Raw genomic sequence first — 16,420 nt, 5'->3', positions numbered from 1 at the left:
AATTAGGTTTTACAGAAGAGGGAACGGAGAACCAGGAAAGTTGATACATTTTTTGAGTTAAAATATCCTGAAAATTTCTAACTCAAAACCCACTGCCAGTCCCATCAACTACTTCTCTGCCAAATATTTGAAATAATACTATAAATCATTCAGTTAAGTATTCTTACTTATATATCTTTATTAACAAAAGATAAATAAAATACAAAATAGACAGCAATGTCAGACTTTATGTTGAACCACTCCATGTTAAGGTAGGAATATGAAAACATAAGTCACTGACTTTCTCGAAATAGGTAAGAAATGAGCTCTGTTTGCAGTGCTGTTTTAATTTTGTACTGGTCTGAATCTAGATACTATATCAATAATACTTGACAATTTGATTGTTACTCCCTCACCAGCATGCCTTCTTAGATGGTAACTTAATGCAGTATCCTAGTGGGTTTTGGCTGCTTAGAAGCCAGTGGAGTGAGCTGTTAAAAGCCTATGTACTTATGTCAGGGGTTTGAAACAGGCTGTTTTCACTGATCCACTCTCACTGTATTATCTTCACAATGTTCTTAGAAGAGGTCTGAGGATCACAGCAGCCTCAGTTATTAATAGCCCTATATGCTATCCTTATAATTCTTTGAAGAAACCTTTTAGGTTTTGCTTTCTGCAATTTTTATAAAGATTAGGTACAATGGATATTCTACAATCTTTTAAATTTAATACTCATGATTATTACATAAAAGCAATCACAATTAAAGCAAGAAATAGTACCACAAACCACATTCTCTATGATAGAGGAAATGGTTTCTGTGTCTAACGGCTCCTGTCCAGAGTGGTAAAAGACCTAGTACTGACCAGTCAACAGGGACTCAAAGATGACAAAATAGTTATTTTTCCATTCAAAGGCTAATCCATTTAGTTCTTGGTGTAAAGTACAAGGAAACATTTTAAAAATCAAAATTTTATGACCAAGTAGAAAACAGAATTATTACTATACAGATTGACATGGGCGATAAAGTTATCCATATGTTCTACAGATTTCCTTTCAGTAACCCAACGCCTAACAAAGAGTAATTTTTTTTAGCTTTAGACCAGGAAACCTTAGAAAGCAAAAACAAATGACACTCAAATAACTACAATTATAGTTACTAGTAATTTAAAAAAATGAAACCGTGATTATGAGAAAGAGTAACTCATCTGCCTTTAACATGTGTGCTAACACTAGATAAAGGGCCATAAGAATGGAGGAAATAAAGTTTGAGACTTAATAAATGTTGAGGACAAGATGTTCTTGCTAGGTAGAGAGCCAAGGCCTCTTTCCACATCACCTAATATAAAGCTGGAAATGAAATCTTAATATACACTTAATGTACTTCCTCTTTGTTTTTCTTCATTCATCAGTATGTAAAGAAATGCATTTGCTGTGAGACTTCTGAGTCTTTATTAAAGTCAGGCAGCAAGAAGAGTAGTCATGGGTTTTTCCACCTACAATCATCAAGAAGTTGAAAAGAATGCATCAGCTGTATCTATCTTGGGTGATTGTCTATTAACTAGTTACTACTGCCCAAGGAAGGAAGCCATGGGGTCATCTGGTCTCTGACGTTTCATTCTATAGGCCTCCATTTCCTCTTCAGTGGGTTCCCGAGTTTCATATATGCTATTGTAAGGCCGCTTCCTCTCATCAATCTGCATGATCTCCTTGACATGAAGAAGGCGGGCCTCCTCTGCATTCAGTGCCTGCAGTGAGAGGAAAAGCATGAGTACCACCACTCTACGTCTGATCTCTTCTGTTCTAAAGCAGCAGAATACCAAAAGACCCCACTGAATATAACCTGCTGTATCAAAAACCTAGATAATCTGAAAGAGCTTGAGCATCAGCCCTACTGTCAAGCTATAACTAATCACTACTTGGCTAATACAATATTTTCATATTGCACAAAACATTCTACCACATTTTCAATGTTAAAAAAATTTTACTTAATAACAAAGATTCAATAAGATTTCTTTTACTAACAGAAGTCTACAACTGATGCTTCTGGTGGAAACTACAATTCTGACTTTTCCCAAGGACTTGCTGAAACTTACAAATTATAGAGTGAAAAGGCAATTCTTTCTGGGCAGTCAATAACTCTAAAATAACAGCTTTACAAAGCACATTTCTTCTGTATGTTAGCGGTATTTATCAAACATTCCAAGAAACAAGCAATACTGAGACACACAAAAATCTCCATTTACATTCTAGACCTGATACAAGGTAACCTAAACAAATCACCCAGACTTGGGGCTTGTTTCATGTTTAAAATGAACTTGGAGAAAGGACTACATAGTTTCCTAAGGCTGCTACAAATAAAGAATCCTTTCATCACTTGACTATTCAGAGTCCACAAAGTACCTTTTTCAATTTTTCGTGTTTCTTTTCTTCATCATCACTATCTGAACTGCTCTTTCGATGCTTCCTTTTCTTCTTCTTTTTCTTCTTTTTATCTTCTTTTAGTTTTTCCTGATGCATCTAACAGGGAGGATTGAAATATATAGTTTATTAATGCAAAAACAAAGCTCTGGCACAAATTTTAAAGTCAGCTTCCAGGACTTAATTCGGGACCAATGATTATAGACTTACCTCCATGAGGGTTTGAGGTTTTTTCAGAGATTCTTCTCCAGTTATATCATTTATAACACACTCCTCTGAATTCTGTGGAAAATATATGTAATTTAACTTGAGTATCATAGTTACCAATCACTGAAGAAAAAGTTAAAACTTGAAACGTAAGAAAATATGTTTCATACAGATTTTGACTTAAGAGCTTTGGCTGTTTTACAGTTTAAGAACTAGAGGACAATCACTTACAGCAATCTCCTTGCCAGCTTCTCCAGTGCAATAGGAATATTTGAAAAAAGAGTGACAGCATTTGTATCCCCATCGGCCTTCTTTCCAGTAAGATCCCCAGATATGCTGCAGAGAGAGAGTTGTTACTTAACAAGGAACCTGAAACTAGGGACTCTCATTTATTGTTGAGACAAATACAAAATAATACAGCCCTTTAAAAGGTAATTTGGGAGGAAAATTATGGGGATTGCAGAGCTAGCTAACAGGCAAAGGATGGCCTGACCTCAAGTGTAAGCAGCAGCTATTAAATTATAATGGTCTCACATTCCATTCCCAAAACTATAAAAAATATAGGATTATCTGACTTCTCTTCAAAAATTAGAAGAACTGGGAACTTCTGGGCCCACATTCCCACTTGGCAAGAACGGGCTGCTGCTGACCAGTAGATGCCCCTTTTAAACAGGGTGTGTGCTCTCCAGTTTGTACAATGTGCCTGGCTCACTTCACTCACATAAAATTAGTGGACTGGCTCCTATAGGTCGTTCAGTTTTTGACCCAACTTAAGACAACTGTAGTTTGAGTACTTTAAGAGTATAGCAAGTAACATGTTTTATGATGTGATAAGGTAGAATTCATCATAAAAAAGAATTCTTGTCAAAATATTATCAAAATTCTTGTCAAATTCTTGTTAAAATATTGAACTTATAACTAATCAAGCCTTTGGCTCTGAATTCCTGTTTAGAGATAATGCAGAAGATAGAGGAATAAATCCTATAGTATCACTAGGAATCAGTCCAATACAGAATATGAGACAGTCTACAAAATAACTGGCCTGATCTGTTTAAGAGGTACTGTCATGAAAAAGGGGAAATATGACAGAGGAAGATAGAGAAAGAGACAACAATCAAAATGAACTCTGATTGGATTCTGACTCAAAACAAAAACAAACCACCTATTTAAAGGCATTTCTGTGTGTATTTTAGTAATGTGATTAAGAACTAGAGATAAGATGATATTAAGGAGTCATGTCAATTTTTAAAGTGTGAAAATGTTAACATAGTTATGGAGGGGAATATCCTTAATTTTAGGAGATACATGATACAGTTTCTATGGGTAAAATAATCATACTATCAGTGATTTTCAAGTGTTTTAGTTAAAAAAATACAAATATAAATTTTATATATATATTATATTCGCATGTACACACACACACACACACACGCCCCAGAAAAAGCATATATGGCAACATGCAAAAAAGTTCTGAATCTAGGTAGTGGATATGTGGGTGAACATAATAGTATTTTTCACATTTTTTTATTTTTGGAAAAATTTCATAAAACAAAATTAAAATGTAAAAAAAAAAAAAAGAAAAAGAAAAACAAGCACAAGAATGATTCACTAATGAAAATGTAGTAAGAAAATATAACCCAGAGCAAAATGCTAACAAGGACACCAAATGGTTCTGGTTTAGCACATACCGTGTGATTGTGGATCTTCACGTCCTCTTCATACTTAGAGCAGGCGACAGCCCGCTCCTGTCCTTTGATGACTGTCCCATGTCTTGAATACTCCACATAGTCTTCGGTCTGCGCTAAAAGCAATTCAGCTGGAGGGGCATCCAAGTGTTCTTGGCCACCATACTGAAAGAACATTGAACATTATTAAATACATTTTACAGCAAAGATTTGCATTTAAATCTCTACTGACGGGTTTATTTCCTATCATAAACATTAAAGGAATATTCATTATGGCCTTTGTTATACAAAATAGAGTACAAAAAAGCCACAAAATTTTTATGGGGAAATAAAAGATGTCTCTAGTTGCTATTCATCTGTTGAGTGTGTAGATTACAAAATGGCCATCAATTCCTCTTATGCTTGTATGCATGCCCATTTGCCACGTGACTTTGCTACTCTTCCCCTCAACAGTCAGTCAGTTTCTCCATTCTTTGAATCTGGGCCTGGCCACGTTCCTTGTTCAGGCCTGTGGGGAACTGGCAAAGCAAGCAAAGCCCTGAAAAGCACCTGTGCACTGGGGCACGCTTTTTGTTACTAGTCTCTAGTCTCTGGTACCCTGAGAATGCCTATTGAAGCTGGGCTAGCCTGTCATGGGATGAGAGCCCACATGGGGCAGAGATGAGCTGTTCCAGATGAAGGCTCTTAGGATAATTAACGTGCTAACTGCTAGAGACCAGAATGAGGCCATTCTAGATGATCCAGCTTCAGATGGGCAGGCCCAGACCAGGAGACCCAGCTGACATACAAAATTGTGAGAAATAACAAACGTTTATTTTAAACTACTAAGTTTTTCCATGGTTTGTTTTGCTGCAAAAGCTTCCTGATACAGCTATACGGATAATGTATACAATTGATTAAGTCAACAGGAGGGTAGGACTATTCCCAACAAATTAAAAGGGACTCTCTGTGTGTTGTATTCCAAATGTAAATTGAATGTTTATTAACTGGTCGTTTCTCTTTAATGAACATTCTTTTTTTAGCATTTTGGTCAAAATTACCTTTTCCAAGATGCTTTCCTTCTGCTGTTCTTTGAAGTCTTCTTTTTTGACTTTGAAGGACTTGTACAACAGCTCCAGTTTTGTAGGATCTGCCTGCAGATGCACTTCAGATCCCTTGTCATAGGCTTCCCAAGCAAACACTGTAATAATCAAAAACATCTTGAGTTCTCAGCTACATTTACTGCATACTTCTTGAAAACAAGCTTTTAAAAATGCCTCCAAATTTCTTCTGAGCTGATATAAAATACCTTAACAAAGAGTAAACACTTACACTGTGTCTGAGCCATTGATATGGTATCTCCTGTGTATCTAACGAAGTTATCTCCTGCATAGCTCACTCTGCAAATACAAGTTAAAAACAAATTGTTTCAGAAATTGCTTTCCTTGGGGCACATGGGTGGCTCAGTCGTTAAGCATCTGCCTTCGGCTCAGGGAGTGATCCCAGAGTCCTGGGATCGAGCCCCACATCAGGCTCCTCCACTGGGAGCCTGCTTCTTCCTCTCCCACTCCCCCTGCCTGTGTCCCTCTCTCACTGGCTGTCTCTCTGTCCAATAAATAAATAAAATCTTAAAAAAAAAAAAATTGCTTTCCTTAAGGAAAGTTAATTCTTTTCTGACTCAACCACAGACAATGTTCATTTTAACTCAGACTCAGTTTTATGATCAAAAACTCTCCTCCCCCACTCTGAAATCTATATATTTAACTTGATACTTACTCATCTGGATTCTTTCCTGCGTTGGCATACGGATTCTCTCTCATCGCTCTAGTTTTGGGATCATAGTAAGCAGAATTTGGATCTAAATTCCGCAAATACTAGAAGGGAAAATGTTTAAGACTGCATTAATGTTTACTTCTGTCAAAAAAGATTTTAGCAGATGAAGCGGAGGAGTTAATCATGATCAATTACAGGTGTGTATGCATTTCTGAGGTACAGATGAAGAGAAAAAAACCAGAATGACACTTAATCTCAGAATGATGGACGTATTACCCATATATAGTCTAGATACCAGATGAGCAGGCAAAATCTGGGGTGGGAAGACAAACTTTTTTTTAACGTGTATGTTGAGTTGGCAAGGCTTACTTTTGCAATATCTTCTCGAATCCTGAGATTCCGGACAGTAATTCGTCTCTTAGAGTCAAAGTTCTGTCCAGGCATGTCAATATCATCTGCATATTTATCTTCATCCTCATCTTCACTATTATGATCTTTTTCCTGAAGGAAGGGGAAAGAAGGAAAAACAAATTGTAAGAAAAAAAGAGCAACATCTAGCTCTTGCTTTCCCTTTTACCAAACTCTTATTCTCTTCTTTTTCTTAAAGTTATCATTATTATTGCTATTGTTATCAGCCATCAGAAATTGAAAAATTTAATGTATACCCAGACAGGGCAAATATTTATTACCGTCTGAGAATTTGGTTCCTCTTCTCCCCACTGGTGTTTTGGAGAATTCTGCATCATTCAAGAAGAAAAAGAATTTGTAATTTTATTCCACTGAATCTACTGATTAACACTTTAAATACATAGGTAAAATGATATAATGTAAACCTAACTGAACAAATCCTCGTATTTCTCATTGTAATCAGCATGTAAGTTCTGAATACAAATATGTCATTGTGAATAATTTTATCACTGTCTACAAAGGCAGAAAATGTCTAGAGAATTTTCAGTGATATAAGATTATAATTGCAAGGTAAGAGGAACATTAAAATGACCAATGTACCCAATATATATTCATTTCTTATATGTTAACCTTCAGGCATATACCATTTTTGCTAAACCTCACTAGTTTTCTATCAAGTCTTAAAAGAAAATGTTACCAGGATCATGTAATAAGTATCTTTAGAGCCAAAACAGCTTTTGTAAAATTCGGGCAATGAAGGAATCTACTCAAGCGACACCATACTGTATTTTAAGGAGAGTCAGATCCTTGTCACAAAGACTCCCTTCCTTCATTAGCACTGATCAGGACTTTCTCTAACTCCACAAAATGCCTATAGCAAAGCAGTCAGCATTTTATCATGTCCCTTTAAAAGGCTTCAAAGGTTAAAAAGAGTACCTTAGAGCATTAGTGGGGGAATGTGGAAATATGAGTGTGTATGAATATATTTATCCTCTCTATGTAAACACAATAATTGAAATATATATATATCTATATATATATATAGATATATAGATATATAGATAGGTAGGTAGATAGATAGATGGGGCATAAATTTGTATAGCTTTCCTGAATGGTACCTAAGTGATATGACATCAAAATTTTAAATAAAAATATTCACTGCATCAACAATTACACATTAAGGAATTTATCCTAAGGGAATAATATGTCAATTCTAAAGAGAGATATGTAAAAGAATGTGATTTATAGTATTGTAATAATATCAAAAACCTGGGAAAAATCAAATCAATAATAGACAACTGGTTATATAAACTACTGCACTCAATGAACACTGAACATCCATTAAAAGTGATTTTATCCAATTTGCGGAAAAAACCTTTTAATTTGCTACCCTTTTTTTGTTGTTATTGAAAAAAAGAGGAGAGATAGGTGGGAATAACATTATATATTTGTTTTTGTTTGTGAAACTCTGAAAGGATCCACAAGAAAAATAAAACAGATTATGGGGTGGGTGAGGTATAGAGATAGGGTAGATGGAGGCAAGGATGGGAGACTTTTTACTGCATATCTTCTTAAATTGCTTTGAGTTTTGAACCATGTGAATTTATATAAAAATAAATAGGTCTACATTTAATGATAGAGAAAACATGAGCTCACTGCACTATATATTAATTGAAAGAGCAGGTGATAAATAAGTATGTAAAGATGAAATCCACATTAAAAACATGTTATTTTATAATTATACACTTATAGATATATGTGGGAAGGTGGAGTGGGACCTGGAAAGGCCTACTTCAAAAGGTTAACAGTTAACATAGGAGATACTTATTTTCTTCTTTATGATTTTCTATTTTTTCACTGAGTATGTATTACTTTCAGCATCAGATATATATATGTGTGTCTCATTATGTCAACAAAAAAACATTTATACTGCCATACAGAAAGTTCACTCTCTATAGCAGACTATTCTACTGCATGTAGTTAATATTAATATCCAAGTAGTGAAGTGGGCAAAAATCATCAGTCCTCTATATACATTTAAGTATGCTTACTGGCAAAATAAATTAGACTGTATTTACAACAAATAACAGAGAATATACTAGAACAAGAGAAACAGGCTGTTTTCCTTTTTCCAGAGTTGGTAGTAATAATAGGCCAAGTGTTTACTTACTATGTGATATGATGCTAGGCCTCCTGGGGGGTAGGTGGTGTTGTCTCTACTTCAGATGATAAAATGAGGCTCAGAGAAATAAATTACTTTTTCTATGGCCACCTAGCTGGCCAAGAGCAGAGCTGTATTTTAACATCTATCTGTTAACCTGCGCTGTGAACCTGTCTGCCTCAGTGACTGCTCACTTGGTGATTACTTACTTAGGTTTGTAATTCGTACTTGCTGAGTCCCTTTTAGGAAATTTAAACTCCAAATGTTTAACTTATTATTTATGTGTGCCATCAATTTGTTAAAAAGAAAACTTTTAATAAGCACAATATACATTAACTATTAAGTTGTCATGAATAAAAAATTGGCTATAATACATCTTTACTATAAATTTTTTTAAAATTTTTTTACTCAGCTATAAAATTATTAGAGTCATTATGGAAAATGTAAAAAATACTAATAAAAATAAAAAGAAAAATTTACAAATTCTACAGTGACTGAGAATCAGTATTCTGATTTTTTCCTATGTGATACTACAATATTTTTTTCACGTGTTATTTAAATACAAGTGTTATCCACTGTTGTTACAAAGTATTGATAAAAGCCATTTTAAGAGCTATGCAACATTCTATCATACAGATGCAGGACAGTTTACTTCACCAACTCCCTATTCCTGTTTAAGCTATTTCAATTTCGTGCTATTTTAAAAAGTGCTATAATGAACATCTTTGCATATGTGATCTTTTTTTCTGATTACTAGAAAATTCTTTAGGTTGAAAGAATCTACTGATTTGATTCCAGAAAATGTATGTAAGTATCTTACTGCAATATTCTTTCCAAAATGATTGTGTCAAGGTATGTTCTCATGAACAGTATAAAAGTGTCAGTATTAGTCTTTCCCCTCAATAGCACTTCTCTCTTCCTAAATCTTTTCTAACTGGAGAGATATAAAATGAATTCTTGTTTCTAGTTTTGTTTTTTGTTTACTAAGAGTTTGAATTTTTTTTATGGATCATTTTTATTACTTACAGCCTGTTCCACTAATTTTCCTGAGGCTAATTCTTCTTGGAGTTTCTGGGCTTTCAGTGTTCGTTTTGCCTAACAAAAAAGGAAACATTTGAAATTTACTTTACGACATTCAAATCAACATTTAATTTTTATATATTTAAAATTAATAAATTTATTGTTTCCAGAAAGGTCATTAAACAAGGTCATCTCTTGGAGATTTCTCATAGCTCTAGATGTATGATTTCTAAATAACAGGATTTACAAACTCTTATTTGAACCGGGCATTAATGTAAACTGAGCCAAACAGTGCTGGTAATTAAGCTACAGAGAACAAGCCCTGTTCAAAAGGGGCAGTTGTTGCCTGACCCCAGATGACTGACGCTTACCTGGCAGGCCCAGGATCACCATTTATTTCATTGTTCAAGAATAGATGAAATTTACATTATGTGAAATTCCATGATTTTTAAATTAAACTCTACTTAAAAAAAAAAAAGGCAGCGTGACTGTGGATTTTAAGGAATGGGGGTGAGGAGGTAAAATCATAACAAAAAAACCCTGAAGTTGAATTAAAATAAAATTCAATTTTCTGAAATACGTTATCCTAGTCTTCTTTCACTTCTCCCAAATGTTACGTGAGACAACTGTAAAATAGGCTGAGATAAGATGCAGTGTGTGGGGCTGGGAAAGAGTTTATAACCTTAAAATGCCAAAAGCCTTAGATAATAATCCATTCCACGCTTCCAATATCTTCTGCAACTTCAGTTAGGGAGTAAAAAAACAATACAAGAATCAAATAAGAAGAAACTGCTGCCTATATGGTTAGCACATTTTAGTTTCACTATTCCATCAGACCATCCACGACTATAATAAAAATGCCACCATTTTTATATTGCTCGAAGACTCGAAAAAGAGAGTTGCTTAATCAATGATACAGCAAAATGTACATTCTTTAAGGAGTGTGGGAAAACAGGGAACGTTGCTCACCAGATCAACTTTGGCATATTCTTCCACAATTTTCATGTGTTCCTCTGGATTGTAGCCATTCCACCGATCTCTCTTCCCATCATAGTCAAACATCAGCTGAGGCTGGACATGTTCATCTGGAGCTATATTAGTACCTGTAAATTTTGCTCCAACTCGCCTAGGTCTCTGGGAAATAGAATAAAATCAAACCTTTTCCCAAGTTCCTGTAGCCTAGATGAAAATTTCAGATGACCTTTACAAAGCAAGCATAAACATACCAGGGGAGTTTATGGTCTGTTCAACTATCAGTTACTCTCCCAGCAGAAAATTTTGATGGTGCTAAACTAATTTCACTCAAATTAATTTTTATTTAACTTGTAGCAAAACTTAGGTAGTTTTAGAAAAATTGAATTAAGCTATTTGACAGGAAAAAAGAAAGAGGCTCTCTGATAAGTTTCTAAAATTCTCAAAGGTGAATTTACCTCAAAGCAGTCTTTCTTTTTGTGTGTCATGGCGCCGCAATTTTCACATGCTCCCTTGCGGTACTTAGTAGTTATGGAATTCTATAAATGGATATAAAGAAAAACAAAATGTTTTATTTCTGAAGAACTCAGAAATAATTTTGGCTCTCATTGCTACATTGTCTGGTGAAGTGATTTACTCATTAAGAGAAAAACTACTCAGAGTCTCCATACTTTTATAAACGAGAAAGCTTAAGTACCTTAGCAACATATAACTTACAAAACACAGAAACGAAAGTAGTATGTATTGTGCATTTTAATCCCACGTAAAAGGTTATATAATCTGGTATAACTTGATTAAAGGTTCTTGTATTAAGTTCTTAAAATAAAATCTCCATTTTCACAAGGATATATATAAAAGTTGTCCACATACCTCTTTTACACCCCTCTTGTACCATTCTCCAGACGAGCTGTACTGCTTTTGTTTCTCTGGTTGTGGTCTCTGATGCTTTAAAGTAGGTCTTTTTGATGGATCAATATACCATGGCACTGAAGAAATATACTGAGGTATATGAGGGTTGATGTCTCTGTAATTAAAAAAATATACACATTTTTAAGAATAAAGTTTGAAAAGAATTGGTATTACAATTACAAAGGTAGCCTACACAGACTGTAAGAACAGAGAGAGTGCAGTGGGAGGGGGAAGACAGAATATGCTCAATATCTCTATAATATAGTAAAAAGAAAACAAAACTAAAAATAAGGGAAGTAATTTATTTTAGAGTGAAAAAATTTCCAATATAGCTACTAAGAATAGTGATAGAACTGAAGTCGGAAGAGAGATAAGGAAGATAGGGATGTATGTTAGTAGATAAATCTTATAAAAGAGCAAGAAGCTAGCTCATAATGCCTAGAGTTGATTAAAATAATCATGTAGATACATTATTTAGAGATGAGGAGGTATCAACCAGAAAAACTCAAAACTGAAAGATTTAAAAGTAGTCACTTTTGCAGAGTGGGACAGGGAGTGGGAAGAGGTGAAAGGGATGACTGCTGTTCACCAGAAGCCCTTCAATACTTTTCTATTATTAAATCTTACATATATGAATTTGATAAAATAAAAACAAAAAGGATGTAAACAGTAAAGATAGTTTCCTGTCAAAGCAAAAGAGAAACTATTAAACTAAGTAGACATGAATTTGAATTTTGAATGAACAGATCATGCAAACAATGAATGTACTTACTTTCCTTCTTCATCAACTTCTGCTGGAGCATTACCCAGTTTTCGCTGTTCTTCTAGCTCCTTCTTCTTTCTCCAGTCCTCTCTGGTCATCTTCTTTGGTTCCTCCAGACTCATTTCTTTGGACCCTGACAGGGGGGCCGCATTAACTGCATCTACAGCTGCAGCTGACATGGTTATCTGGACCCCTCTATGAAAAGAAATATATGTATTAGTATAAACCAGGCCTTCATGAGTTCATCAGTGAAACTATCAAAAGTACACCCTAATAACACACACTGTAATCTCATTTATACATAGTATTTCATATGTTCTTACAGTATCTGTGAGGGAAGGCCCTCTTTCCCCTCCACAAAATGTCTCTATATACTGTTTGCAGTTCCTCCCTCAACTCTAATTTATAAATGGAGAGAAACATACACACATGTACTTAAAATTTCATAAGACTCTTTCTCTTATTAATACTCCTGAATTTCTCTATGTATGTCTCAAACTTTTCTAGCACATTAACCTGACATGAGTAAACAATGTCCAATTTTCCTTAAAGACGTCATGCCTTATCTATATCCAGTGACTCTATTTTCCCATCTTCTACTTCCCTCCTCAGTCACTCCAATTTAGCTTCCACCCCCATCTCTCTAAAGAGTTACCAAGTTATCAATGATCAATGTGCTACACCCACTAGACATTTTTCAGTTCTCTTCCTTTTTTAAAAAGTATTTTAAATGTTTTTTTTTAAATTTATTTGTGTGTGTGGGGAGAACATGAGAGGGGGAAGTGCAGAGGGAAAAGCAGACTCCCCCTGAGAAGGGAGCCCCATATGGGGCTCCACCCCAGTACCCTGGGATCATGATCTGAGCCAAAGGCAGACACTTATCCAACCGAGCCACCCAGGCGACCCAAGATTTATTTTAGAGGGAGAGAGCGCACGCTGGTGTGGGGACGGGAGGGAGGGGGAGAGGGAGAAAAGCTGACTCAGTGGGAAGCTGGAGAGACACGAGGCTCAATCCCAGGACCCTGAGGTCATGATATCACCTGAAATCAAGAGTTGGACATTCAACCAACTAAGCCACCCAGGCGCCCCTATTCCTTCCCTTCTTGAAACATTCTTATCTCTTGGCTTAAGTGACACTATTATCTCCTGGTTTTTCTTGAATCTCTTCTGCTGCTCCTGTGTTCTTGGCAAGTTCATCTATTTCTGCCTAGTTATTTAACTTTGGATTCCACAAGGCTCAGTCTGGACTCTGGACTCCATCAGTAGATAAGCTCATCTATTTCTAAGGCTTCAATAGCCACCATATGCCACTGTTGGCTCTCCATCTTATTTCTCCTCTCCAGATCTTTTATCTGAGCTTCAGATACATTCTAGATATATTCCAGCTGCTTACTTCACAGCATCTCCACTTAGAGGGTCTTAGAGACACCTAAACTCAACAAATCTTAATTCAAACTCATGATCTTTTCCATGGAATGTTGTCTCCATTCACTGTTTCCTCTCTTAATGAAAAAAAAAAAAACCACTCATACCTTTACATATGTGTTCCAGCTAATCTCCAAAAATATTTAATCACTAAGTATTGTTTTTTTTCCACTTTCTGAATAGCATTCAAATTCATCTACTTCTATTCTCAATGCTACCATTTTAATATAAATTTTTACTTTTCCTTCCTTATTGGTTTCCTGTCCTTTCCAATCAGTTCTCCACACTGCAGTGTTATTTTTTCAGAACACAAGTTTGATCATGTCATATCCCACTACACAAGTGTAAAATCCTTCAATGTGGGGCTGTCCAATATAAATAAAATGCAAGCCTCACCCATCACTTTAAGTGCTCCAGTAGTTATATTAAGATAGTAAAAAGAAGCACGTAAGATTACTTTTACAATATTTTAATTTAATCCAATATATACAACATATTATTTTAACATGGAATGAACATAAGAAAAAATAAGTCTTTAAAATCTGATACAGATTTTACACGTATTCGGACAAGCCATATTTCAAGTACTCAGGAGCCACAGTACCTAATAGCTGGGAAGCGAAGCTTCAATAATATCTGATAATTCTTACTCTAAAAACCATTAAAGACACTCTCCTGGTCTGGCTGGCCACCAGTAGTGTCTGAGGCCTAGGACGGCGGCTTTCTTTTTGGTCCCCAATCCCCGTTCCGTCCTCGACCTGGAATTTATCACGTCTGTAAGGATGTATCTAAAAAATAGGAGCCTTCGGCTTATTTTCTATAGTTTTCCAGCTTCACCTCCTCCAGATCCCTAAATCCCCACATTTCCTTACCCACTCGGGCCACAGGCGACCCCAAAACCACCCGACAGAAAGGAAGTCAATCCTTCAATGTTTACTTCCTGCTTTTCCGCTCTCTCCCGGCAGCCACGGCGGTAGTTTCCGGGCGAGTGACACATGCGCAGTAACATGGGGGGGGGGTGTCTCTGGCTCCCACGGGATGTTGTTATCGCGAGATCTTGAATGCGTCTTTATTTATTTGGGAAAGAGGAGGGTTCTGAGGAGCTGCTTTCCTGCTCCCAGAGTTCGAACTGTTGGTTCTTTTAGAATCGCAGATAGGACGTTAAAAAAAAAAAAAAAGTACGGAGAACACACAACAGCATAAGCGCATAAGCCTCTCTACAGAACTATGAGATAAATGGGGAAGTTCGTGACATATTAATTTTTTAAAAAGGCAGTTAAAATTAGTATTAATTAGTAGTCAGATACTGTGTTACACTTTGGGGGCGTGGTGAGCAAAAAGTATTTCCTCGAAATTACATCATACAGAGTGAAAAAGACACTAAAATGATTATTCAAATAATTTACAGTTGTAAAAATTTTCTGTGAAAGGAATACCAGATGCTATGAGAATATAAGGCACTATTTGGTAATTGTGACATTCTGCACCGAAGTGATCTCGTGTTTTATCATTAGAAAAAAAATACTGTAAAACAATTTCTATTTTGGGAAAACAATAGTATCTACGACATCCCAACCCTCCTTTTAAAGTACATGGGACCCCTGGGTGGCTCAGTCGGTTAAGTTCTGCCTTCAGTTCAGGTCATGATCCCAAGGTCCTGGGATCCAGTCCCCCATTGGGCTTGCTCAGCGTGGAGCCTGCTTCTCCTTTTGCCTGCCATTCACCCTGCTTGTGCATGCCCACGCTCGCGCGCGCGCGCGCTCTCTCTCTCCCTGAGAAATAAATAAAATCGTAAAAAAAAAAAAAAAAAAAAAAAAAAAAAAAAAAAAAGGGGGCCCCCNGGGCCCCTAGGTGGCTCAGTTGGTTAAATGCCTGCCTTCTGCTCAGGTCATGATCCCAGAGTCCTGGGACCAAGCCTGAGCCAGGTATGGAGCTCCCTGCTCAGCGGGAAGTCAGCTTCTCCCTCTCCCTCTGCCCCTCCCCCTGCTTGTTCTCTCTTTCTTGCTCTCAAAAATAAATAAATAAAATCTCTTTTAAAAAAGTACATGTATGAAGTAAGATAAAATACTGGAAAATAAGCAGTAATTTTTGTAAGATTTCTTGTGATTTTTCTTCTTTGTGCTGTCATTTAAAAATTTTTTCAAGGTATCATGTATTGCATTTATTTATTTATTTATTTATTTATTTATTGACAGAGAGGGTGAACAGGGGGAGGGGCAGAGGGACAGGGAGAGAATCCCCAAGCAGACTCCCCACTCAGTGCAGAGCCCATTTCAGGGCTTGATCCTGGGACCCTGAAATCAGACCTGAGTTGTAATCAAGACTGTCACTTAGCTGACTGAGCCATCCAGGCACCCCAACATGTATTGCTTTTAAAAGTAAAAGTGAGGGGCGCCTGGGTGGCACAGCGGTTAAGCGTCTGCCTTCGGCTCAGGGCGTGATCCTGGCGTTATGGGATCGAGCCCCACATCAGGCTCCTCTGCTGTGAGCCTGCTTCTTCCTCTCCCACTCCCCCTGCTTGTGTTCCCTTCTCGCTGGCTGTCTCTATCTCTGTCAAATAAATAAATAAAATCTTTAAAATAAAATAGAATAAAATAAAATCCTGATTCTTGGGACCTGTTCTAGAGCGATCTACTGAGTCTGTATGGGGGAGGCNCAACAGCCTTCCACTTCTGGAGTCCCAAAGTCAGGCTCCCTGCTCAGTGGGGAGTCCACTTCTC

At 36.4% G+C, this 16,420-nt stretch overlaps 1 protein-coding gene across 3 annotated transcripts; it reads right to left on the bottom strand.

Moving 5' to 3' along the window:
* Positions 1–158: 158 nt before the first annotated feature.
* Positions 159–14,682, bottom strand: SLU7 (SLU7 homolog, splicing factor). 3 transcript variants are annotated; one of them, XM_002912514.4, is made up of 16 exons: positions 14,573–14,682; positions 12,285–12,470; positions 11,474–11,627; positions 11,062–11,142; positions 10,601–10,765; positions 9,638–9,706; positions 6,732–6,779; positions 6,412–6,543; positions 6,046–6,143; positions 5,602–5,669; positions 5,331–5,470; positions 4,294–4,455; positions 2,837–2,941; positions 2,609–2,680; positions 2,381–2,497; positions 159–1,725 (listed from the first exon to the last, which is right to left on the bottom strand). In XM_002912514.4, the coding sequence occupies exons 2-16, from the start codon at positions 12,452–12,454 to the stop codon at positions 1,546–1,548; spliced, it is 1,761 nt and encodes a 586-aa protein (XP_002912560.1). In that variant the 5' UTR covers positions 12,455–12,470; positions 14,573–14,682; the 3' UTR covers positions 159–1,545. The 3 variants fall into 3 exon arrangements, with proteins under 3 accessions (XP_002912560.1, XP_019650567.1, XP_034512670.1); XM_019795008.2 differs by having other exon boundaries at positions 14,489–14,622; XM_034656779.1 differs by lacking the exon at positions 14,573–14,682 and adding an exon at positions 14,305–14,447.
* Between the last annotated feature and the right edge of the window lie 1,738 nt (positions 14,683–16,420).

The sequence above is a fragment of the Ailuropoda melanoleuca genome, chromosome 3 (assembly GCF_002007445.2).
Source record: "Ailuropoda melanoleuca isolate Jingjing chromosome 3, ASM200744v2, whole genome shotgun sequence".
Classification (NCBI taxonomy): domain Eukaryota; kingdom Metazoa; phylum Chordata; class Mammalia; order Carnivora; family Ursidae; genus Ailuropoda; species Ailuropoda melanoleuca.
This window is presented reverse-complemented; position numbering and strand designations above follow the sequence as displayed.

Coding starts and splice junctions, on each gene's coding strand:
- SLU7 (XM_002912514.4), bottom strand. CDS start 12,454: ATGTCAGCTGCAGCTGTAGATGCAGTTAATGCGGCCCCCCTGTCAGGG. Junction 6,144..6,411: donor TTCGAGAAGATATTGCAAAA/GTAAGCCTTGCC, acceptor TTTCCCTTCTAG/TATTTGCGGAATTTAGATCC. Junction 1,726..2,380: donor AACACGAAAAATTGAAAAAG/GTACTTTGTGGA, acceptor CTCTCACTGCAG/GCACTGAATGCAGAGGAGGC.